Source organism: Astatotilapia calliptera, chromosome 14 (genome assembly GCF_964374335.1).
Source record: "Astatotilapia calliptera chromosome 14, fAstCal68.1, whole genome shotgun sequence".
NCBI classification, from domain to species: domain Eukaryota; kingdom Metazoa; phylum Chordata; class Actinopteri; order Cichliformes; family Cichlidae; genus Astatotilapia; species Astatotilapia calliptera.
Genome location: NC_137435.1, coordinates 36492501 through 36517741, shown reverse-complemented (window position 1 = coordinate 36517741; position 25241 = coordinate 36492501). Strand labels below are relative to the sequence as shown.

Genomic DNA, 25241 nt, shown 5'->3' with positions numbered 1-25241 from the left:
AATTTTTTAGACACACATGCTTCTAACTTGATTCGCTTCCTCTCAACTTTCTTACAAAAGGCAGCACTAACTGTTTATAAAGATAGAGGAGTCGTGTATTGTCATACACTGGTTATTAGCTTACATTGGTTATTGAGCCCAGCAAATAGTTTTGGCCTTATTACCTTCTGAAAATTATTTGCTAATGCTGTCACTGTTAATGCCATTAGTATATGATACTAATGTTTAACTGTTTGCTATCTATCCTGTGAAGAGGTTGCCTAATATTACTAGTTACAAGTTATTTAAACATAATTTGTATTTGGAAAAGCTTTGTTTTATATCTTCTTTCTTAAAGCTTTTGGCCCGAGTCACTATTTGTGAGGTGTTCACTGGAGCCTTTTGTGCCTGGTATCTGGATTAGGTTTGGTTTGGAACTGCTGTGAAAACTCAGCGGGTGAGTAAGCTGTTGTAACTAAATTAACTGAAGTCAATCTAAGCGAAACGACAAATCTAAGGTGCATATATGTTCCTTGCCTACTAAGTTTGGTTGGGGGGGATCAGTATTTAGTAACTTTGGAATAAAAGAAAACTTAAAAATAAAGTTTTTATCTTCATTCCCCCTCACCACCTTCCTAACGCGTGGTATAACTAACACTTTTCTAATGCTTGTCACATGACTAACATTAGCGTTTAACGTTAAGTTTAAACCCATATGCCTTCATGTCTAGTATTAAATGATATTACATATGTCACAAGGTTAATATTGCTCAAGTCAGAAGTTAATTACAACTATTAAAATAGTCACGCCATTTGTGTACAAACAGTGCAATGTATCAACGCGGACACTGACTAGATTTTATCGCCATATCAAAATGCATTGGAACCTATGTTCACCCATGTTTGGTTGTGGCTTAATGAATTGTCCATGCAGTTTTTGAACACTTGCTGCACTTACATTGCACATGCACTCCAAGCACACACAGTCAAAAAAACCTTCATTGAGCTGTACACCTACTCATATGGATGCAGTGATTTGTGAGGTTGAGGGATGCCAGCATACATCTCATGATTTGTACATTTTGTGTGATCATTTTAAATGGCACATAAGAGATGGAAAATATTACTTGCCTGTTTCCTAACTGAAAAACTTATTTTCACGTGAAATCATCTTTCACATTACACATCAGCAGAAAACATTAACATGCTTTACAGAACCCTGCAAAGGTAGATAGTGATGCAGCAGGAAGTAAGCATGAGAGCGAGATCCATGAAAATTATACAGTCTCCACTGTGCACCCTGAGCTGGTCAAAGGGATTGATATAGTAAAATGTGTAATTCATTTTATGTGCTTTTTTGTTCTTGGGTCACTGCGACACCAGCAGATGTAGTTGACAGCTGTGGGGATTTATTTTTATCTTAACGCTAACATCACATAAAGTGCCCAAAAGTAAATTGCAGTAATACTGTAAATGGATAATACAGGAAAAGTGCAGTACAAGAAATTACAGTAAAAATGCAGTACTAGTACTGTAAAGGAAATTACGGTACTACTATAAATCCACAATACAGTAAGGTTACTGTGATTTGTATTTACAGTAAGTTACTGGCATCCAGCTGCCAGCTAGTTGTTGTAGATTTTACAGCAACCTTTGTACAGTTTAGGCTTTCTTATCAGATGATGGAAAACTGGTCTCGAAGCATGCTAAGAGGTACAGCTCTGCAGAAAGTGCAATTTTATTGTGGTGGAACCAAGACAGTAAAAATTAAAAGGGAATTACAATGTTTTTTCAAATGTGCAGTATAGTTTTCATCTTCTTTTGCTGCTTATGCAGTGAATTTTGGTCGGCGAGTGATAAATCTTGCAGTTTTAGAATCTGTCAGCACTCAACCACATGTCCTTGGCCGCCAGGTGAACACAGACAAACGCGAGTACATCCTTTTGCAGAATCTGTTTGCCTGCTTTTTAATTGTTTGCTGTTTTACCAGTTTTGCGGTTTTTGAAATAGTTTTGTGAGCTTTTAGCTGAGATTCTGACATTTCTGTGGACATCACACATGTCTTTATTTAAACAATAGATCTGGCGGTACATCCCATTAAACCTGATGTTCTCCCTCTCCCCTCTGGTACCAGGACCATTGGGGTTCAACAGGTTAACTGTTTAATGCTAAATTACTGTTGCGCAGCGGTATTTATTGCTTAATTAAAAGCAGTAAAACTTATGAAAATACAATAAAAGTCCAAATGTAAACAATTTAAAAAATATAAATGGGCATACATTTAGGTCTGTGACACTCAGACACTGAGCCATGGCTCTGCAGACATTTCTGCATCTCTGCTATTCAAAGCTACTTTGTAAAATTTATTTTATGCAAAATTTAATAGTCAACTATAAATTGAGTCTTTCTCAAGAAAGCAATTTTGTATTCAGTGTTTTCATAAAAGCCTTATTTTTATGGATGTGCTACTACTAGGAAGAATACACATGAGGTTTAAGGCCTGGACAAGTTTGAAACCTTTTGTCCTCCTCTATGGTGGCCCCGAGAGGCCAAACGGACTGCAACTTAAGAAAACACCAGCAATAAGAAAAATGCTGCAAAAGCACACAAAACACAACAGAAATAGGAAAAAAGAAAACAGAAATAGGAAAAACGACAACGGAAATGGGGGGGAAAAAACAGATTTCCACAAGCACGAGGGAAGTGTTTCTGGGGAGACAATAACCCAATGTGTTTGTGTTGTTTTTGGATTGGATAGTTGAGTTGAGTGCCAAGGGGTACACGCTGGGCTATGGTGGACTCAGGTTGTATGCAGACCCTGGTCCACCAAAACGTGGTTCAGCCTGGAGCATTGTTGGAAGCAGAACTACATGTGTAGTTGGTGCCTTTAAAAAATATTATGTGGTGTTATTAGAAATTAAAATAAAAAGCAAAACATCGGCTGCTGTTAGCTTCTGCCTTACACAACCCATAAATGTGGAATGGACTGGCCTAGATTTAATAAAGTGGTGGGACGATGTTTGCGGGTATGCTCAAAACACATTCAGACATGTGGTTTCGGTTATGCTTAGTGGTGATGTGAGGTTGTCCAGCAATGCTGCCGGAGAGGGGGAACCTGCGAGGCCTTTTCAGGAAGCCCACCAGTTCCCGTGATTAATTCCATCGGTTTCTTCTTCCCCTGGAGGCTGAAGTCCACTGACAAAGAAGCACTGACACTGTGGCGTTCAGTGCTTCTTTGTATGCTCCTGTGTGTTGGGGGTGCGTTCTGACGTACAAAAACAACAAACAACTGGACAAGCAGGTGAAAAACACCAGCTGGCTGGTTTCTCATGTCTTGTTTATAAACACTTAAACACAAGTATCTTAAAAATGCTGAGCTTAACCTATTATTTAAAAAAAAAAAAACAGGCTTTTAAAAACCCACACAGTATGAATCATTTTTTAAATGACATGTTTTATGTACATTTTTACATTTACATTGTACTGTATGTATATACCTTTAGTTGCTGTATGACATGCTGCTGATCCCAGGATGAGGAGTTCTCTCGTATAACATTGAGAATGGGGCGCCAGTTCTCAGAGAGGTCTGTCCCTTCAGTGACAGAAGCCAGGACCTTGACCCGTTGGCCACTGTGGCTACGGGGAACACCTCGGGCATACAGGGACTGCTTCGCCACTTTACTGAGAGGGTTCAAATATAAACTGCACAAAGACATGGACAAAAAAATTTCTGTAGGGCTTGCATGAAAGACTGCATGCTTTTAGTGTGTCTCTGAGGCCTTTTGCATTTCACCATATGTAGTCCATTTTAAAATGTTCTTGGTCTCATTCACAGGAGTAATAAATTGATAAATTCTATCAATTATCTGATGACACAATATCAGGATTCCCAAAAGGTTGATTCTGTTCATCTGGACGTAGCGTTTTCAGTGGGAGAAATGCTTTGTCACTCATCCAAATGACTTCTTCTGTCGGAAGAAGACAAAATGTTTCTCCCACTGAAAACGCTTTGTCCAGATGAACAGAATCAACCTATTGGGATTTACTTAGCTGGACTTACAACTTACATTACGCATGCATCAAAACAATATCAGGGTTTATAATTTAATATATGCCAAACTGTAAGTAAGGTGCTTTTTTCATGTTACGAAAACTGTCAGTGTTCTATGAAAAAAAAAAAAATATATTTATAATGCAAAAAGGACAGTGGAATCAGAATTTATTTATAATGTGGTCTATGCAATACAACATTATAGCACAACTAAACCTCAAAGAAATGTTGAGCTTTGGATATAGTGAGAAGTTTCTTACTGTACAGTCTGAATGCTGGGATGTTCTCTACAGGCATCTACCAGAAGTAGAGCTGCGTCGTCTCCAATATTGTTATAGGCCACGTTGAGCTCCTGGAGTCTTCTGTGTTGTTGGAGCCTCTTAGCCAGATCCAGGACACCCTCATCCCCCAGTCCAGTGTGCATCAGGGACAAGTTTGTCAGGGACTGATTCTCTGGCAGGGCTTCCACCAGGATTTGGACTCCAGACTCCATAAGAGGGTTGTCACACAATCTGAAGAACACAATGGAATAATATGGCATTTCTGGTTTGGTCTACGACTAAGAATAAACTCCATGTGCAAATGAAGGTGTTAGCCAGGGCTTCGTAGCAAAAATATAGGCTAAGGACTATAACTCCGGTCAGTAGCTAATTGATGATCAGAAAAAAGTAATAATAAATAAACCACAATCCAATGGCCAGGTCATTAGAATTGACACTGAAAGTAACAATAAATGAATGTGAATAAAATAGCACAATCAATTCTCTTGAAGCAATCGTACAGGTAGAACAGTATGTGACTTTCCTCTGATTTAGACTTTGCTCAATGTTGAGTCAAACACTGTTGTTAAAAGAAGAGGGGATGTTACACAGTGATAAACCTTTCCCATATATAATTAATGTGGAAGAAAGACATTTAGCAAACTGAAAATGATGTCAATTGAAATGTTAGTTTGCTCTTTTAAACCATTATGTCATAAAAAAGAGAAAAAAAGAACAACATGTACAGAGTAAATTTGATTATTAACCATTGACATGTCAAACATAAGTCCAAAGATATAATATCCAAAGATATAAAATTTCATAGACTCACAAATTTGACTCTTTTTGGAAGGTGAAGTTCAACTTTAATATTACACTGTAGAGCACCCTTAAACTGTGGATCAAGGTCCAGCTTGTGTGCCATTATATTGTTTTGAAGGAGAAAAAAAGAAGAAATCAAAACAAAAAGAAAATGAACACGGTGCTTGTCATTATCAAAACTTTTCCCAGCAAATGGCCGTTAACACATCAAACAACTCAGAAAGATTACACTTAAACCTGTGGTGAGTCACAGGTTTAAGTGTAATCTTACAGGTGAGTCTCTTTACGGTCTTCAGACTTCCCATAGACAACCTGGGAAAACATGGATTCACTAAATTTATGACTCTGTCATTAAGCTTAGCTGAGCTGAATTCTTAATTCTGTCTGTTATTTTGACTGTCTCCCAGATTAGGCCGGTAGCTTTTAGTTTTATGTGTGCCAAATAAGAAGCATCATTTGATATACACCCCCCCCCCCCCCCCCCAACAAAACAAAACAAAACATAATGAACAGCTGTCAAACAAAGCATAAGACACCTTAACAAAGGTTGACCTATTCAGTCCTGATCAAGAGTTTAAAACCACCATATTTTGCATGGTTGGATCTTAACAAGGTTCCAAGTAGGGCTGCGACATGCTACAAGAAGAAATGGGAGAGAGACAAAACATTTTTTTCAGCATGCAAATTTATTAAAGAACGAGACAAAAGCGCGTTGCTAGGACTGATCTGAGGCAAATTTCATTTCAAAAGACTACCCAACAGAAGCCTTGATAAAATGCTGGATACGGTTTCTGGTCTACTAAAGAATCAAGAGGCTGTTTTTGCTGCTTTAGACAAACAAAGCACAAGTTAACTCCATCAAAGCTGGTAAAACTCCAAAAGCTGGTAACTGTTCTTGAGCCATGCAGGTAAATAAAACTAGTTTTTAACTTATTGTTACAGTTTCTTCAAAAAGCTCTATAGTTGACAGTTATTGTGTAGATTAATAATAATCTTGGAGGTGAGACATATGTCTCATGTTCAGTGGTTTTATCTTCTGCCACCTGCATCACACCATGGAGGTCTCCAATGATGACTCAAACACATGGTGAAATTTATTCTGCCTTTGTAAAAGACCTATCTCAACCTGTAGCTACACGCAACCATCAGTGGCTCAAGATAGCTACTGTGCTTGACCCACGCTTTAAGGATTTATATTGTTTTGCAAGGGGAGAGCAAGAAGAGGTTTGGACCAGCCTTGAGGCCCTGCTGCCTCAGTGTAAAGACGCCACCACAAAGGAGCCAGCAAAGACAAAGAGCCTCCTCTCTTCATTGTCTTCAGACTGATGCAGATGAGGAAGCCCTGTGTAACGGGCCCTGAATTTGTACAGAGCAGGATCCACCATCAGCGAGAAAGACTGCTTGCTGAAGTGATGGTCCAGGCGAGAAGGGACCCACCCACAGCTGTCTGTCATAGCCCGCAAGTATTTGATTAGTCCTGCCACTTCTGTCCCATGTAAGAGAGACTGTTCTAACTTGCAGGTCACATAGTAACAAAAAAGAGAGTTGCCTAGAGCTCTGAAAATCTGAACAGGTTAGATTGTCAAAGTAACTGGCTGAAAGAGACAGACGGTAAATAAGCATGGAGCTATTGTGAATCTAATGGGTTTGGGGGGTTTTTGCACTAAAATGTTCAATGATCACATTGTTTTAACCTAATGTACAAATAATTTTGGCTAAGGATACTCAGAGTTTAAAGCTGTTCAACCTTTTATGTTTCTACCTTATTTGTTTAAGAAGAAAAATTGCACCTTATGTTGAAATTTTTATTATTATTATTTAAATACAATACCATTTTAAAAATGTACTTAAAGTACTTAAAATAACACTATTTTTAATTGTGCCCTATTTTGGCTAGTGATATTATTTTTGTTTCTCTGTTTTTTCAATTGAAATGCAGTTTAAAGAGCTTGAGTTTATAATATTCATGAGCATGTCCATGATTCTGTCACCCACTAAAACCCTTTTTAATTAAAAAAAACAAAAAACATATGCGCTTTAGGGCATATTTTCTTGTCCAGTTAATTTATTACTTTGCCCATAATTATTTGGCTTAATTTTACCCCTAAACTCCTTGGAATTCAAGTTTCAATTGATGTTCTGACATTCTGGTAGTGTCTTACTTGTACCGTGTTTGCAGTTGCAATGTAAAACCAAGTTGTGCAACTTTTTCTTAATCTTTCCAATACTTATGCATTTTCAAATTATGCAATCAAATTCTGAAATCTATTACATAAAATTAAAAGACAATGCCAAGGTAAAGATGTGACTCATTTGGTTACATACATTTGGGCTAAAAACATCAAAACTGGAATAAAAGTAGAGTCTTACTTCAGAGATCTAATAACACTCCTGGGATCTAGCAGTAGGTCTCTCAGCAGACTGCAGGACTCAGGACCAAGGGTGTTAAACTGCAGACTGAAGACAACAGAGACAATTACATGCGCACACACACACATACATATACATACATGTATGTATATATATATATATATACATGTATGAGTTCTAATTAGAATTTATATATTAAATTAGAATTTAGAAATAAATGTTGTATTCCAATGTACTAGTGTAATTTATTACAATATTATAAAAATGTTTCAATTTATTCATTTATTTAATTTTATGGACCCATTCATAACCCATTTTCGTCTTCTAGCTGACGGAATAAGGTCAAGATTTTACAGTTAATAACGCCATCTATTGTGCCCTCAATGCAGTCAACTCATCCTGTACCCTTAGAAGAGAAACAGTACCACACAGGCAGGGCACCCTGAGGGGAGCTGGGTTGTAGGGGATCAAATATTTCAAACTTTTTTGCAGCATGTTTTTCTGAATCTGACGCTTGATTATAATGAAACTACCATAATTACCATTGGGTAAGTGCATCATGCCATTGTAACATCCAACACAAAATAAAAGCAGTTCTAGTAGCTATAATAGTACCATCACCATCATGCAATATGCATCATGCATCATGAACTCAGGTTGCTTTTTTTTGCAAGCAACAAGATCATATATTAAGTTTCAAGTCTCACTTGAGGTTGTATGTGTGTCTGAAGGCAGGGCACAGCATCTGAAGCGTGTCATTATTCAGGAGACAGGAGGATAGGTCCAGTTCTTCAAGGTAGTAACTGTAACAAAGCACCACAAGATGGTTAAATAAAAACAATAATGAAAAACAAATAGACAGCTCCTTTGTATCCACATACACAGTCTCATATCAGCAGTATATATACAATATACACTATTAAAACTGAAGTAATAACTATGACCCCAATGGCAAACATTTTGGGATGCTGTGTAGTGACTCTATTATCGAATAATTGCACTCTTCACCCTTTCCTTATGGCAGATAGGGCCAAGAGCTTTATAGAAACCTTATTTCTGCTGCTTATATTAGAAATCTCTTTATTTTGCCCAAAATGTCTCTGCATAAGTGAGTGTTGAGTCAGACTCAGGAATTCCAGAAATCACTGTCTGCGATAACAGTTTGCAATGGCATCAACAGATGTAGGTTAGAGGCCAAAAAATACAAAACCAATTTTTAGGTCCACAGTTTTGGGAAATGGTTGTTTCTCTGCCATTACTTGCCAGAATTTGTAGACTGTAAACTCCCTAGGCTGAATCTTCAGATGAAGTCTGCTATTCATCGCAAGAACTACAGGAAGTAACTTTCAGTGAGAGGCCTATTCTAGGCCTATATTCTCTTATTTGTTATATTAGTTAAAGTTATACCCGATTATACTCTGATCATTATTCAGCAATTAACCATAATTAACTATCAGCAAAATTACATATGAATTATGTTTCTGTGGTCACAAATTACAACACTTAATACCATTTCTCTTATTCGGAATTATGCATAATGATGGGTTGGTGACACATTTTTTGTCTTTCACATTCCTGCAACCACAAAGACACTAATCTGCCAAGGTTGAAGTTGGATCATGTCTATGCACATAAAATCCAGATATGATAATAATTTCCATTACACAACTCTCATTTAATATATTAATGAGACTTTTACATTGGTTGATATCTTTGATTAACAACACAAATTATTTACTGTTAGCAAAAGCACAAATAGAGACCTTTTGCCTGCATTTCACCTGTATTTATGTATACATCTATCTGCCTAGCACTTTTACTTTGAATTTTTATGTTCATTTAAGTGTTTGTTTTACAGTATGTTTCGCACTAAGTACCAAAGCAATTTCCTAATATTGTATACCTTCTCAACATTTGGCAATAAAACCCTTTCTGATTCTGATTCTTTTACCATCTCTCGGATGTAAAAGATGTATTTCCACCTCTTTTGACATAACATACACATACACAGTCAGTCGATCTCTAATCCAGTTCCTTCAAATAATAATTTACCTTGCAGGGGTGCAGGAAAGCACAGAACTCAGTATGAAACATTTAAGTGAAGTCATACGAATGTTGGTGAGGCGGATAGCTCTGATTGAAGTTACAACCTCTGCAGTCAGTCTGGGGTTCTGGAACTCATATAGAAGGACCAACAGATCCATCAGCTCTTCTGGTGGTTGTGGCTTGTTAAGCTCTAGTATCAAAAGAACACATACTACATGAAAATGTGCAATATGGGTTGCCATACACCAATTACAGACACAATTTCTATCTTTAGAGTTCATTTATCTCATATCACATAAATGTTTACAAGTGAATCTGAGTTTTATGTTCAGTTTCTTGTTTTCTAATACTTTTGTAAAGTTCTAACGATAAATATATGTTTTGTAACTGTTAAAGCTTTAGCAATTACAGAACATTACTCTGTAGGCAGATTAAGTACTTTGTTTCACAAGAGAACGTTTTTTTGTTGTTGTTGTTGTTGTTGTTGTTTTTTTACCTCTAACAAGGTATTTCCTAATGGAATGGGTGATCTGGGCCACAGTGGTGCTTTGAATGCTGCAGCCAAGTTGTTGGAGAAGCACACGGTTACCATAGTGCAATAGCCCACCCATGAAGATAGGGTACAGCTCAAAAGGTTGACGTTCACTGTACTGCTGTTGCTGTGGGCCATGGACTCCTACAAGGTTTTGCTCTACCTGGTCAAGGACATCCTCGTTGTAGCTATCCTCAGTGTGGAACAGCTCAGCTGCCATGGTTCTGGCTATACTGCCTTTGTTGAGACTGCTGATTTTCTCATAGAGCTTTGGAAAAAGCTTAAGAAGATTGAATACTGCAAAAATTCGGAGGGGAATTAACTTAGAAAAGATGTTAACAAGGGCATTGACATCCTCACTTGCCTGACCAATGGCCACAGATACTTTCTTGGTGAGCTTCTCAAGAGCGGATTTGTTCTCTCCTAGAACTACATAGAGTGCTGCCAGGTATTCTTGCATGGCTGGGACAGCAAACACATACTGCTTCTCATTGTTTTCCCTTAGGTCTTGTGATATAGATTTACCACTTTCTATGGAAGGAGCCAAAAAGAAGTCTAGTACATCGGTGCGGAACATGGCCAGCTGATGAAGCTCCTCATCTGTCTTTGTCTTCCCTCCTATCCACTGCTCTAGTTCTGCTTCTGAGAAGGATGTGCGTTTGTATGTCACACCTTCAAATGCAAGCTTACCTACTGTACGGACAACATATAACATCAGAGAACTTTGGTGTTCCTGAATGGGCATGTCCGTCCCTGCTCCTGTACCGAGCACTTCACCCCCAAAATTGAGCCTGAGGAAACTTGTGTATATGCCAGTTAGAGTGCGGATGGGGGCTTTGGTATTGGTAAAACGCAGAAAGTGTAAGGTTGCACAAGTGAGCCAGCAGTACGATGGAAGGAAACATGCAGCAGCAAGTTGGCTTTCTCTCTGGAGGTTGAGGTAAAGCAGTTCTACAAGATCCTGGGCCTCTTGGTTATGTGCAGTGTCACTCTGCTTTAGAAGGCGACTGGTGAAGTACGCCCGCTGGCGTGATGGGTCATTAAAACCACGTATCTGTGCGTAACGAGTAACATACTTCTGAGGGATACAGTTCAAAGCAGACAGTCTTGTCGTAATCAAGATGCTGGCCTGTGAAACATATAAAGTAAACAATAAGTGCCATTTACAAACAGTGGGACTTACAATCTAACAAACAAGGCTGAAAATTCATACTACACTTCAGTTCAATTAAATTTTATTTATACAGCGCCGAAATCACAATAGTTGCCTCAAGGCATTTGGAACGACAAAGCTATCTGGATCTAAATTACTCGTTATACTTTCTTAAGAACATGATGTATTTGAAGTGTTTTTAGTTTTTATTTTCAACGGGTTTAAAATCATAATCCTCTGCCTAATAATCCCGCGCTTCTATATTCCAGTACTAGACAGAAGTGATTAACTTTTTAAGTCAAAGTTGGACTTAAGGCCACGACTGGTCAAATTTTCCAATCCTAACTGTTTGATTAATCCAAACAGACACATGCCGCCAGTAACATAACATCTCAAGTATAGGTCATAAAGGTACCAAACGGATGAACAGTCAGGGTGCAGCCTCCGTGTCTACCTGTTCATGTTTCTAAAGTAGAATTACTCTGGTAATCGGTTTAAAGTCGCTTTGCGCTTGTTTTCATCTTTATTTTGTGTTCACACCTAAAAACTAAGAGAATGATCAAAGGATGTAAAACGTAGTAGAACAAATCTCTCCTGGGATTAACTAACGTACTGCATTAAAAACTGCATGTGTTCAGTGTAATATGTGTAATATTAAAAATAATACGATTTTTTTTAATTATTAGCATACTTTTCTAAACTCACTCTTTTGCTAAATGTTACTTTTATTCATTTTGCTTGTAGTTTTAAATAAAAGACAAGAACCTGGTCAGATTTGAAATGAAACAAAAACCTGGAGTGGGGGTACATATTAGCTTTAGCCATTTTTTGTTTAATCCCTACCTTTAGTTAACCCCTTTTGGTTTTTTCTTACCTCAGGCAACAGATACTTTCTTAGCAGGTTTACCACAACTACACTTGGAGGGAGTCCCTCATTAGGATCACTGCAAAGCTCTGAGGCTCCAATTCGGAAATCCAGTTGCATCTTTTCCATTCCATTGAAAAGGAAGAGCACATCCTTGGCCTGTTTTCCCTCCCCACTTAGAAGGGGGTGTTTTTTCAGGTGCAGGTACTTCCTGCTCACCAGGTCTCTTAGAGACGTAACCCTGTGTAAAAGAGAATGTGAGTCTTTAGAATCATAAAATAACAATGTGACACTTTGGGTTGCCAAATTTATCAATCAAATGAAATTATAGAAGAATACAAAAAAAAAGATTGATTTTGCAATATTTTCAGATTATTTCGGAACTAGCACACTCCCAGTAACGCTATTGGAAAATTTAAAAAAAGCATTCTTTTAATTCAAGGTTAGAGATGGTAAAGGCCAACATTTTGCTTCTTTTGCAGAAATGACTGCCTTCTCATAAAAGTTGACACTTGAAATCATGCAGCAAAACTGCTTTAACATGCAAGCACAATCATTCAGCTGATTTTGAAGTTGAATTTGTTGTTGAAGTTTATCTCAACATAGCGTTTACAGGCGGAAGAAACATTTTGCCACACATTATTTAGATGAAGTCCACCCACAAAGGCCTATCCAGCAGGCCTGGATGAAAAGGCATTTAGGCCAGGTCATCCACTAATTAGAAGGTTGTTGGACAATTGCTTCTGTTGAGCATTTGTGCAAAAATCACTAAGAATAGATTAGTGTAGTGTCTGTGATCATCTAGCCTGCTTCTGCTTGTAGTGCTCTGAGGTTTACTTTTTGTGGTTTTAAAAACCTGAATTCAACATAAGATGTTTAATGAGTTGTGCTGGCTTATTTCTATCCACGACTACACTGACATTATACTGTGAATGAATCTGAGCATTATCAGCTTAAATTCAAATTACTCTCTACCACAGTTGATTTAACTTAAGTCTTAACATAAACACTGCACTGTGCACCAGTCCAACACAGTGCTTCACTGTAAATCTGTTAGAGTACAGTAAGCCAACGTGTTTGTCCTGCACTAAACTGAAGAATATTTTCATTTAGCATATGAAAAACACAAAGTTAGTATAATTCAGTTCATTTTGCAGGACGTTTCTCAATATCAAAAAGCAAAACTTCAAATTATATTCAGATCCAATATCTAATTTAACAAATGAGAACTTACAGTTTATCTGGCAAACTGTAGATAAATGACCTTAACAGATACTTGTTAAGCTCATAGAAATTTTGCTTTTGGAATTTTTCTGCCACTTAAAAGTAAATGAAAGTCGGTCCTACTGAAGAGGAACAACTATATACAAGTATCATTTACTTTTAAGTGTTTATGTGTTACTGTTGATTCGGGCAAATTACTTTAACGTTTGAACGCTCAGTGACATGAAATAATAGTCTAAACCCAGGGAAGAATTCAATTCAACTAAATTCACGTTTTGGACCTGAGTGCAAAGCTACGCACATTGGGGAGGTTATCATGAGAAAACGTGCTCCAGGCCCAGTAACATCAGCAGCTCCTGTACAACAGAGTAGGGCTGTTCGATATAACGATATATATCGGATAACGATATAAAAACGTCTATCGTTTCATTTTATGCTATCGTTTGTTTCGTGGTGTCGCAAAATAAACTGTTTACGGCAATATTTTTTCATCGTTTTGATGGTCACTGTAGTGGCTATATTCATTTCTCTTTCTCTTATATTTAATATAGCCACACTACGGACGGACAAGCGCCTGTTTTTATGCATTGTCGTTAGCAACAACGACGGTAAAACCATCGCGTGTCCGCTTGTTTATTTTCCACATAAACCTTTCACAATAAAGCTCAAGATCCTGTTAAGACTTTTCAAAATGAACTGAATCACGTGAACGAGCAGATTATTTACAGATGAGAAGTAAAAAGGAGCCACCAGGTGCTAAAAAATAAACCTTAGACTCAAACGTTAGAACAGGCTTTTCCCCACAGCACGCCGTGTAATAAATACAAAGAAAACGGCGGCCGTTACAACTTATGTCTAAAAATGTATAGTTTCATGCATCGGTTAAAACACTCGACTCCGGGTAAAGGACGCGCAGCTGGAAACACTTCAAAGCAAGTCGAGCTGCCCGAGATTCACAGAATTTACAGAAAATTTTACATTTTTGTGATTTATATCGTTATCGGGACGATAGATGTCTTATATGAGATTTTGGTCATATCACACAGCCCTATGTGGGATTGTGTGTGTGTGTGTGTGGGGGGGGGTGTCAGAAATGACTGAAAGATTAATAGGCTCTGTTTTGAGTTTTGTTCAAAAAGGAATGACTTCATATAGGGAAAAATATATATCACATATGCAGGACACCTTAAACTAGTTTTTTAAATAAGCAGCAAGGCAGAACAAAGTCGGGGCTGCATCAAGACACAAGAACTAAACCCCAATTCAACCAGACCCAGAGCAGGATTTAACCAAGACAGAACCAGAATCAAAACTAGATGATAGTAGCACTAAAATCATCATAGACCTGCACTACACTTATTTTTTAATTCTACCAAAGTCCACTATTTAGATTCAGAAACATTTATATAATTATTTAGCCTTGTTGTGCAAACAATCCTGCATAACTTAATAAATATAGAATTTGAAAAATAACAAACCTAAAAAGAAACACTAGGTACGAGATACATGAGGACCTATGATACGGTGATACTTTTGGTAAACAACCATTTGACTAACATGTTCGGTGCGAACTGTGAGGAGGCGCTATCTAACCTCTGAAGTGGCTGCAAATTATACCAGGGTTTTAGATGAATGCCCCCCCTGTGATTTTACCTGAACCCTGCGATTTTATTTTTAATCATTTTAACAGCAAATTGAAGAAAAGCCTTGACTCCGTTGCTCCACTCACCACCAAAAAGAACATGCATCACCATGGAGAAACGAAGAAGTCAAAAAACTTAAGGGCAGCAGAGAGGAGATGGAGGAAAAATTAAAATGCAATCAACCATCAAATACTTTGCGAGCAACTTAAAATGTACAATAATACACTAAGGAATTCAAGAAATTCATACTTTTCCAAAATAATTAGTAATAACAAAAATAATCCCAAGGTCCTCTTTTCTACCATAGATTATTTATTTAACCCAGGTTTTAACAGCTCCCAAAGAACCCCACAGACTCGCTCTGTGAGCAGTTTGCAGACCACTTCAGGGGAAAAATCAGCGCCATCAGATCTGATATTTTATCTTCTCGCAATATGATTTTAAACATATCTGAGGGCTCTATTGTATCTGAGGAGACACTGGACAGGTTTGTCGTGGTTAATGCTGAGAACCTTAAGAAAGTTCAAAGTGAGACCCACCACATGTCTTTTAGATCCAATCCCCTCTTTACTTTTTAAAACACTTTATGGATTTTTTGAAGTTGAGCTTGATGAATTGCTCTCTTCAGTTGGGTGTCTTCCCTGCTGCCTTTAAAACGGCAGTGGTGAGGCCCCTTCTGAAGAAGAGCAATTTGGATTGTAATGATTTTAATAACTACAGACCTGTATCCAACTTACCATTTTTAAGTCAAATTTTAGAAAAACTTGTTTTTATTCAGATTAATGATTTTCTAAATGATAGACAGATCCTGGAGATATTCCAGTCTGGATTTAGGGTGAACCACAGCACAGAGACTGCTCTCCTAAAGGTTTTAAATGATCTTAGATATAACTGGGACGCCCAAAAGCTCTCAGTCCTGGTGCTACTGGATCTAAGCGCAGCCTTTGATACAGTAGACCACGCTATTCTTTTAAACAGACTGAAACACATGGTGGGCCTCTCTGGTGCTGTACACAACTGGTTCACTTCCCATCTCTCAGACAGAACTTTTATGGTGAGTATGGATACATGCTCCTCTAAGATCCATAAAATGACTTGTGGTGTGCCCCGAGCGTCGGTTTTAGGCCCTGTACTTTTTAATTTGTATAAGCTCCCTCTTGGCGGTGTCATCAGGAGGCATGGAGTGAACTTCCACAGTTACGCTGATGATACTCAGCTGTACATCTCCGTGTCTCCTGATGACACCAGACCAATGGATGCCCTTTTTAACTGTATTCTAGATATAAAATCTTGGATGGCAGAAAACGTTTTACAGCTTAACCAGAACAAAACTGAAGTTTTAATCGTCGGTCCTGAGGCTCAGAGAGAGAAACTCTTGTCTAAATTACAGGCATTTTCACTATGTCCTTCGCTACAAGTGAAAAACCTGGGTGTTATTTTCGACTCTGAGCTTGGTTTTATCCCACATATTAAACATGTAACCAAAATTGGATTTTATCATCTAAAAAAATATAGCCAGAGTCCGCCCTACTCTCTCTCAGGCCAACATGGAGATGTTGATGCATGCTTTTATTACCAGTCGCATTGATTACTGTAATGCCCTGCTCTCTGGTCTTCCCAAAAAGAATATTTCTCCTTTACAACTTTTACAAAACTCTGCAGCTCGTGTGCTGACGAAGACCAGAGGGTGGACCCACATTACACCGGTTTTAGAATCGCTGCATTGGCTCCCCGTGTGTTTCAGGATCGATTTTAAAGTTCTTTTATTGGTTTTTAAATGTCTTAATGGTCTTGGGCCTTCTTATCTTTCAGATCTGCTTCTATCATATGAACCCTCGCAGACCCTGAGGTCCTCTGGTACTGGCCTTTTGATCGTTCCTAAAGTCAGGACACATACTCACGGAGAGGCAGCTTTTCAGTGGTATGGTCCTCGTCTGTGGAACAGCCTGCCGGAGGAGCTCAATGCCGCAGAGAACGTACATGTTTTTAAGAACAGGCTCAAGACCACCTTTTTAATTTAGCTTTTACTTAAATGGTAAATGGCCTGTATTTGTATAGCGCTTTTCTAGTCCCTAAGGACCCCAAAGCGCTTTACACAACCTGTCATCCACCCATTCACACACACATTCACACACTGGTGATGGCAAGCTACAATGTAGCCACAGCCACCCTGGGGCGCACTGACAGAGGCGAGGCTGCCGGACACTGGCGCCACCGGGCCCTCTGACCACCACCAGTAGGCAACGGGTGAAGTGTCTTGCCCAAGGACACAACGACCGAGACTGTCCAAGCCGGGGCTCGAACCGGCAACCTTCCGATTACAAGGCGAACTCCCAACTCTTGAGCCACGATTGTATTTTATCTTTTACTTAATGTTTATTTATTCGATGTTATCCTGTTATTCTATTTATATTATTAAATTAGGTCCTACATAATATTTATTGTATTTTATCTTTTTATTCTGTATATACTCTTATTAGGTCATATCTCCAGTGTTTCCTCGGAGGGGGCTCTCTGCACCGGGGTTGTGATCGACCGTGGCTGCTGCGGCTCTGTGGGTCTTCTCAGCCTGGCTGGGGGGCTTCTTTGCCTCCCTCCAGCTGTGTGCCCGGCCTGGAGGCTGCGGTCTGTGACCGGCTCCGCGTGATAGTGTTCCCTCACCTGGTTCATGTGTGCCCAGCCCAATTTTACTTTTCAAGTGTGTGTGTGTGTGTGTGTGTGGGGGGGGGGGGGGGGGGGGGGGTATGTATCCATGACCGCTTATGTTAATGAGAGTGTGGGGAGTGAATTGGAGGGCGGGATGGGGTGGGGTAGGCTGCTTTTAACTAGAGATGGCACGATACCACTTTTGTTATGTCCGATACCGATACCGATATCATAAATTTGGATATCTGCCGATACTGATATGAATCCGATATAGTGTTTTTTAATCAACAAAACTGTTTTTTAAATATCTTGCTGCATTTTATATAAGTTCATACTCAAGTTTAAAACAACAACTACACTAAATGCTATTCTGTTATACCTGTATGCAAAAAAAAAAAATTTCATAGTTCAGCAATACTGATCAATCTAATAAACTTAAACCTACACCATCCTCCCTATTCTGGTATTTTAAAGAGTACTTAGCATAAATATTAAGCAACCTAACTAATAGGGTTCCAACTCCCAGCAACAACAAAAATAAATAAATAAAAAATAGGGAACCACCCCTCACGCTCCACCTCATGATGCTTAATCGACGTAATCAACCTTAATTTGATGCAGTGTGAAAAAAAATGCACAGAAATCAATTATTTTTCAAGAAATATTAAATAGATTCAACATCTTTCTTCAACAAAATTGCAGACTGCACAGATGGTACCTTCCCAAAGGAAAAAGTACTATAGCTTACTAGGGTATATATATTAGACTTAATAGTTACTATATACAGTAATGGACTTCTATTCATTTTGCATCAAATTAAAACTTTGGGTGTCAGATAATTATTTATTAAAAGCTAGACATTTTAAATGAGAATAAGAAAGAAAAGTATGTCTTTGTGCCCCCTTTTCCCTGTTCATGCCCTATCGGCCCCCCTGGCTAAACTTTGCTAGATCCGCCTCTGCACAGTTACCAGCCGTCAGCTACGTAGAAAAAGATCCTGGAGTAGAAAGTAATATTAAATACATTCTAACAATAGCTGATCAAGCTTAAACGTGCTGCTATTGTTCAGCTGCTGGTTTCCTCTTTCTGGTGCAAAGTGGGCCAAAAACAAAGAAGAGACACAGACTCGCGACAGAAAAGCCGATCAGCTGATCGTTAAGCAGTTTCATGATTGAAGTAGCAGCAAGAAGAGGCAGTCGCTCCATATATTGCTTGTTAAGCTTAACGCAGGAATGCTTTACAAACATTCAGAGATGGACTTACACACTTGCTTTACTTCTCTCGGGGATAACTTTGTCGGAGATGAAATGCCGGGTTGCTAGCGAAGCTCCACATGCTATCCAGACCACCGACAGGTCCCGCATGCCACAGCCGCTCTATCACGTGATGCATACTGCTCCGACGTGCTAACGTTCTGAGGCGAGTTACGGCGTGTTGCAAGTTTTGTGAGGTGCTTTCGTGATATTTAATGGATCGGATTACATTTTTTATTTTTCTCCGATATCCGATCCAGTAATTTAGGTCAGTATCGGACCGATACCGATACGTAATATCGGATCCGTCCATCTCTACTTTTAACCATGTAAAGCACTTTGTGCTACATTTCTGTATGAAAAGTGCTTTATAAATAAAGATTGATTGATTGATGTCTGTCTCACCTGCTCTTGTTCCCTCTCTGTTCTGTCCTCATTCTCCTCTCTCTCTCCCTCTCTGTTCCTCTCTCTCCCTCTCTGTTCCTCTCTCTCTCTTTGTGCTGACAATCAAACCAAACACCAACATCATCAAATATACAGTTGAAACCAGATATTTAAACACTCTTCAGATAAAAACACTTTTTTAATTGTAACATCAAATCAGACTAAATGTTTATTTTTTTTTAGATTGATAAATATAAAAAACATATTTGTTAACTTTAAGAGTAAAGAGAGAAACTATCTGTATTTCTTAATTGCAAATGGCACCAAATTGTATTCCAAATTGAGCCACACTTATGGAGCTCCACAATTCTTTTCCTGGTGTTTTGGTTGACATCTCTTGATTTTCCCATGTCACAGAAACAGGCTCTGTGTTTTGCCTTATATGCATCTGCAGGTGTGCCACCAATTTACTCACATGGACTCTACTAACCTATCAGAAGCTTCTTCAGCTCAGAATGGAATCGTCTGCAGTTTTCTTATTAATTAACAATAAACTTAGTGTATATGTACTCCTAAATTTGATGAAAGTGATAAAAAATAGAAGCTCTGTCTCTCTTTATTCTGACATTTAATTAATTCAAAAGATATTTCAATATTTATTTGCCCAAAACAAAACAAGTTTACTCTAAATTGATGTTGTACAGTAAAAAAATGTTCTTGTGTTTTGCTTGTTTTGCATAGGAATATACTGAACAAAATACAAAGCATAATGTATAAAATAACATCTACCAGAGTTTTTTCTTTGAAAGAAGCCCCTTATGTCCATTCTTGTATATCAGTACATTACTGAAACCGATTTATTTAGCCGTGGAGGGTAACAACTGAAAATATGAAATAAACACACATGTGAGCTAAGACTCTCTAAAGAAACAGCATTGTTGTTGTTCGGCTTTTCATTTCGCCATTTGTTGATTCACTTGAAGAGAAGTAACGTAATATGGGTCAAGTGATCAGTTTGACATCAATCTTTTGTGATACACCGTCATATTTACATTATTTGTACAGTACGAATGATTTGCTTTGGTACCTGGTCGAACTTCAGTTCTCCTCTGTCTGCCTGGCTCCGTTTCTCCAACAGGCAGCAGCTGCCCCCGCCCCCTCGCTCAGTCACTTAGTGTCTGAGCTCGGATCATACCAATATTAGGGGGGATTTATGCACAGTCGTAAATGCCCACAGTGTGCGCTATGTGCTTCGAATATTGTGTGTAGTTTTTGTTTTATACAGTTGTCAGAAAGGCATCTAACTATGAAAAATTACACTCCAAAAGACCCCGGGCTTCTGACAAAACAACCCGGGCTTAAGCCCAGTAAGCCCCCCCCCCCGCTCCGCCAATGATGACAACCCGTTTAATATTATCTTAGGTAATACAAGAAAAAAATAAAAACAAAAAGGATTCTTGAGGTCGTGCTATGCTTGCTGTGACTTGGTATTTACTGATTAAATAGTAGCAGAAGGTAGGCTAACACTTATATATCTTGGAAAACCAAAATGCATTTGGCACAGTGCATTCAGATCATAATTCTGATTGCAAAAGCTGCCAGACAGGACAGAATGAAAAAAATATATATAAATGAAAATGTACTTACATTCCTTATAAAGTGTTCAGTGTTGTGAACTACTTCATCTGCTAGCAAGGGTATGAGCTGTGTGGCTGCATCTCTCATACAGACGGTCTGTATTTAATCTCATAGTAATTTGTAATATGCATCAGTATACAGGTATCAATTTTACTGACAACCCTAGTAATTGTACTATGTTTGTTGTAATTTTGATCTCCTGAAGTCAATGTGTATGTGTGCGTGTGTACAGGAGTGTGGAGGATAATTCAGAATAATGCACGAGGGTTAACAAAGAAACAATTTGGTGGTTATTTGTTAGCCTGCTATGAATGCAATCTTTGCAACAACTTTAAATGAGTCTAAAACCATAAATTTGCTGATGCTGGCTTGTCCCAAATATGATTACATGGAAAGCTAATAGTGGATAGAGAACTACCTTTTTCCTGCTGAGTTCTCCTGCACTTTAACTGAAAGGCGATTAAGGCAGAGTTAAAAGCATTCATAATGTTAAACTAAATAAAAGAAAATAGATGTAATGTGCAAACTAAAACACTGTTTGTCAGAGATTTAAAATGTATATTAGGACCTAAGAAAATAAAAATGATAAGTATAACAACCAGTACATTAAATCCCAATCAATAAAGTTGTGCCTCTATAAATTTTCTACATGTGATAAAAAGTAAGAGAACCATCTTACTTTGACAGTTGACTGAGGTCCTCACAAGAGAAAGGAATCAGCAGCTGAAAGTGGCTCAGAGTGGTGCCAGCACACCAATCTAGCACCAGCTTTCGGACCACTGTACTTTTCCCTGTTCCCACAGCACCATAGATGAGGACATTGAGCCCCCGGCCATCACTCCAGGTATCAGTGTGCTGAAACAGCTGTTCCACAGTTACAGAGCGATTACAGTGTGTTTGGGTTTGGAATGGAGAGCCGAGTAGTCCTGCCCTCTCCTCAGCATCAGTTTCAAGGATCAGTGGGTCGACATGCATGGTCTCAGGGCTGAAGAAACCTCCAAACTGTTTTTCCTCCTGAGGAAGGTGGCTAAACCATAGGAGGAGCTTTCTCTTGTGGATCTCTATTGGGTCTATAGAGAGAAAGAAAAAGAAGGTGTTTTTATTCTTTAAGTGGTGGATTTTCTCAGATGTGATGAAACCTTATTAAAGTGGTAATGCAATAATTAATTTAATACAATGATCAAATTGAATCTGTTTTATCCTGATGTACAGTGCTGTGAAAAAGTCTTTTCCTCCTTCCTTTTTGGACTCTGACCTTGAGTTTGAGATCACTGAGATCCACACTACTCAAATGTTTTAGTATACACAGTACTGCGCAAAAGTTTAAAGCAGGCGTGAAAAAATGCTGTAAACAATGAATGCTTTCAGAAATATAAATGATTGTTTATTCGCCCCAAATGTATTCTTGTAGCAGGACAATGACCCCAAACATACAGCCAAAGTCATTAAGAGCTATCTTCAGTGTGAAGAAGAACAAAAAGTACTGGAAGTGATGGTATGGCCCCCACAGAGCCCTGATCTCAACATCATTGAGTGTGTCTGGGATTACATGGAGAGACAGAAAGGTGCGAGGAAACATCCACAGAAGATCTGTGCTTAGTTTTCCAAGATGTTTGGAACAACCTACCAGCCGAGTTCCTTCAAAAACTGTTTGCAAGTGTACCTAGAAGAATTGATGCTGTTTTGAAGGCAAAGGGTGGTCACACCAAATCTTGATTTGATTTCAATTTCGCTTTTGTACATTCACTGCATTTTGTTGATTAGTCAAAGTCAAATTACACTTTATTGTCATCTCCGCTATATACAGTACAGTATATAGAGAGACGAGATGACAAGGCTCCAGGTGCATCAGTGTAAAAACAAACAAATATAACAAGAGTAGAAAATAAATATACAATTCAGGACTAGGGGCAAAGGGATCAGTAACAATTTATTTGAAATTTACAATTTACAGTTTGACGCTTAAGGTCACCTTGAAGTGATTTAAAGTGACCAGTGTAGCAACTTGTAAACATGAGCAGAATTCTTGAGAGTAATGACTGTCCATAAGCAGCATCTGCATTACAAAGGCAGTGTACGGGGAGTGCAATAGAGTCAGTTAACTGTTTGTTTGTTTGTTTGTTTGTTTGTTTGTTTGTTTGTTTGTTTGTTTGTTTGTTTGTTTGTTTGTTTGTTTGTTTGTTTGTGTGTGTGTGTGTGTGTGTGTGTGTGTGTGTGGTGGGAGAGCCGGTAGTGAGATTGATGGCTTGCGGGAAAAAGCTATTTCGCAGTCTGGAGGATCGGGACCCGATGCTGTGAAAGCGTCTGCTGGATGGAAGCATCGGCACTTTTGATTAACACTTTCATTTTTGAAAGCATTCTTTGTTTACAGCATTTTTTCTCACCAGCCTAAAACTTTTGCACAGTGCTGTATACCTAGGGTATCCATTTGAAACTCCACCCGAGTTATTGTATTCATAAACTTGGGTGTTCATGTCGCCCTCCCACCCAGTAGGGTAACAAGAACACCCCAGTCTATTACGGGTAAGTGATGTACAACAACAATGTACAATGTAAAACAACTTTGTAAAAAATGAAAGGGCAAAAGGCCCATATTGCAGGCCTTATTTTGTAACAAGGAAATACCATCATTGTACTGTTCTACAAAGTACTGTGACATTACTACCAAACAATTGACTGATATTGCATTTAAGAGACAATAACTGAGAAAATGAACTGAAGTGTGGACCTGGTTCTAAAGAGTTTGAGGTAGTAAACTTCCTGCAGTAAAAACCAGAGACTGGCCAGGGTGCAGCCTCCATTCCCATCTGCCACATCCTCCATGTTTTGAGTAGATGACTCATCTGTCTGGAAAAAATAATGCATCATGCCAATTAGTTCAGCTGTTGCTTACAACCTTAATAAAATACAAATGCACAGAGAACAACATTTCAAGCACAACTTGCTTTCATTACTTTGCTGCTTACTTAATCTGATAATCACGCTAAGGAATAACATGTAGGAACAAGCTGTTGTTTGCATATTGCAGCAGATATAAGTTATTACACCTCCAAAGCACTGACTTTTACGCAACTGCACACAATTAATATAAACACAAATGAAACCTGTCTACTTTTGCTCTGAGAAACTTCCTGCAAGGTTCCTAAGAATTCTGTTGGGTCTTTATTACAAACAAAGAAAACAATGGAAATATGAACCAGTTTAAATGAATGACACCAGTCGTCGTTTACAAAAAAGTGAAATTCATAAAACGATTAACAGCATATTAATATTATTCTGCATAATACTTTGCATTTGCATTAACATTTGCCACAAGTAGATGGTGGTTCTTTACTACATCCCATTGTGGAAAATAGTCACATCAACTATTGTATGGACAATGTCTCTACACAGCCTAACATACCTCAACTTCTTGCACATTTTTCACACACTCAACAGAAACATTGAGCAAAGCCTGTTTCTATGAGTGCTGACATAAAGATGAAACTAACTTTCCAGTGACTACACATGTAGTCACTGGTCCTAAGTTATGACATGTCCTAGCAGTTTACACACCTTCCACTACTTATTTAACAAGCCGAAATGCAGAAGCAGTGTGTAAATCAGTAAGTACATAAGTACACTCCATGATTCAGTAGCTTGTTGATCCTCTTTTGGCAACACGCACGCATGCACACACACACATACACACACACACACAGCGTGAGGTGCCGTTTGATCGGTGATATTGCACACTGACTAAGGGGGGTGCTGTTGCTACTATAATAAATACAGTTATAATAAATACAGTTTATAGAAGTAGTCAAAGGAGCTTGCAAAGAAAAGCGTCTGGACTTCTTTAAGTTACTTGAAGACATTTCACCTCTCATCCGAGAAGCTTCTTCAGTTCTAAGGTCAAATGGTGGGGAGTCCCAGATTATCTGGGACATGCAGACTGGGCAGACTGGGAATGAACGACCAACCTTCCGGTTAGTAAGTGACCTGTTCTAAATTGACTGTACTGTTACATTTAGCAGTGAATCCAAATGACAGTGAGTCTCATTCCCTCGCTCTGAAACTCCCGCTATCGCCATATTTTTCCCTATATGGTAGTATATAAAAAGACATAGTATATAAACAGTGTGCTGGGTAGAAAAATTTTCCAGTTGGGAGGGTGGAATTAATGATGCATTTGCGCTGTGTGGGAGAAAAATAACTCACAGTGAATTATCTGCAGGACAGCTTAAGATATGCCCTTTTAACCGTCGTACATGGAAATATATCGAGTATATTCGATATATCGTACATCCCCACTACTATGCCAGGGCCTTTAAGTCACTAGGCATCAAGGTTCAGTTAATCACCAACCTGTGGGGGAGGAGATTCATCCTTTTCT

At 38.5% G+C, this 25241-nt stretch overlaps 1 protein-coding gene across 3 annotated transcripts in view; it reads right to left on the bottom strand.

Annotated features, from left to right (window-relative positions):
• nlrx1 (NLR family member X1) overlaps positions 1–25241 on the bottom strand; it is a 28660-nt gene that overhangs the window by 2387 nt on the left and 1032 nt on the right. Inside the window, exons 2-11 of one of the 3 annotated variants that reach the window (XM_026192121.2) lie at positions 25214–25241; positions 23595–23713; positions 21546–21936; positions 12088–12319; positions 10025–11189; positions 9535–9718; positions 8190–8285; positions 7483–7569; positions 4291–4542; positions 3477–3681 (exon numbers count right to left, since the gene is read on the bottom strand). The exon at positions 25214–25241 is cut by the window's right edge and continues 26 nt beyond it. In XM_026192121.2, the coding sequence (XP_026047906.2) occupies positions 3477–3681; positions 4291–4542; positions 7483–7569; positions 8190–8285; positions 9535–9718; positions 10025–11189; positions 12088–12319; positions 21546–21936; positions 23595–23713; positions 25214–25233 (2751 nt within the window). In that variant the 5' untranslated portion in view covers positions 25234–25241. Of the gene's footprint in view, positions 1–3476; positions 3682–4290; positions 4543–7482; positions 7570–8189; positions 8286–9534; positions 9719–10024; positions 11190–12087; positions 12320–19249; positions 19441–21545; positions 21937–23594; positions 23714–25213 lie in introns of those variants that run through there. The other 2 variants (XM_026192122.2, XM_080288849.1) reach the window with 2 other exon arrangements.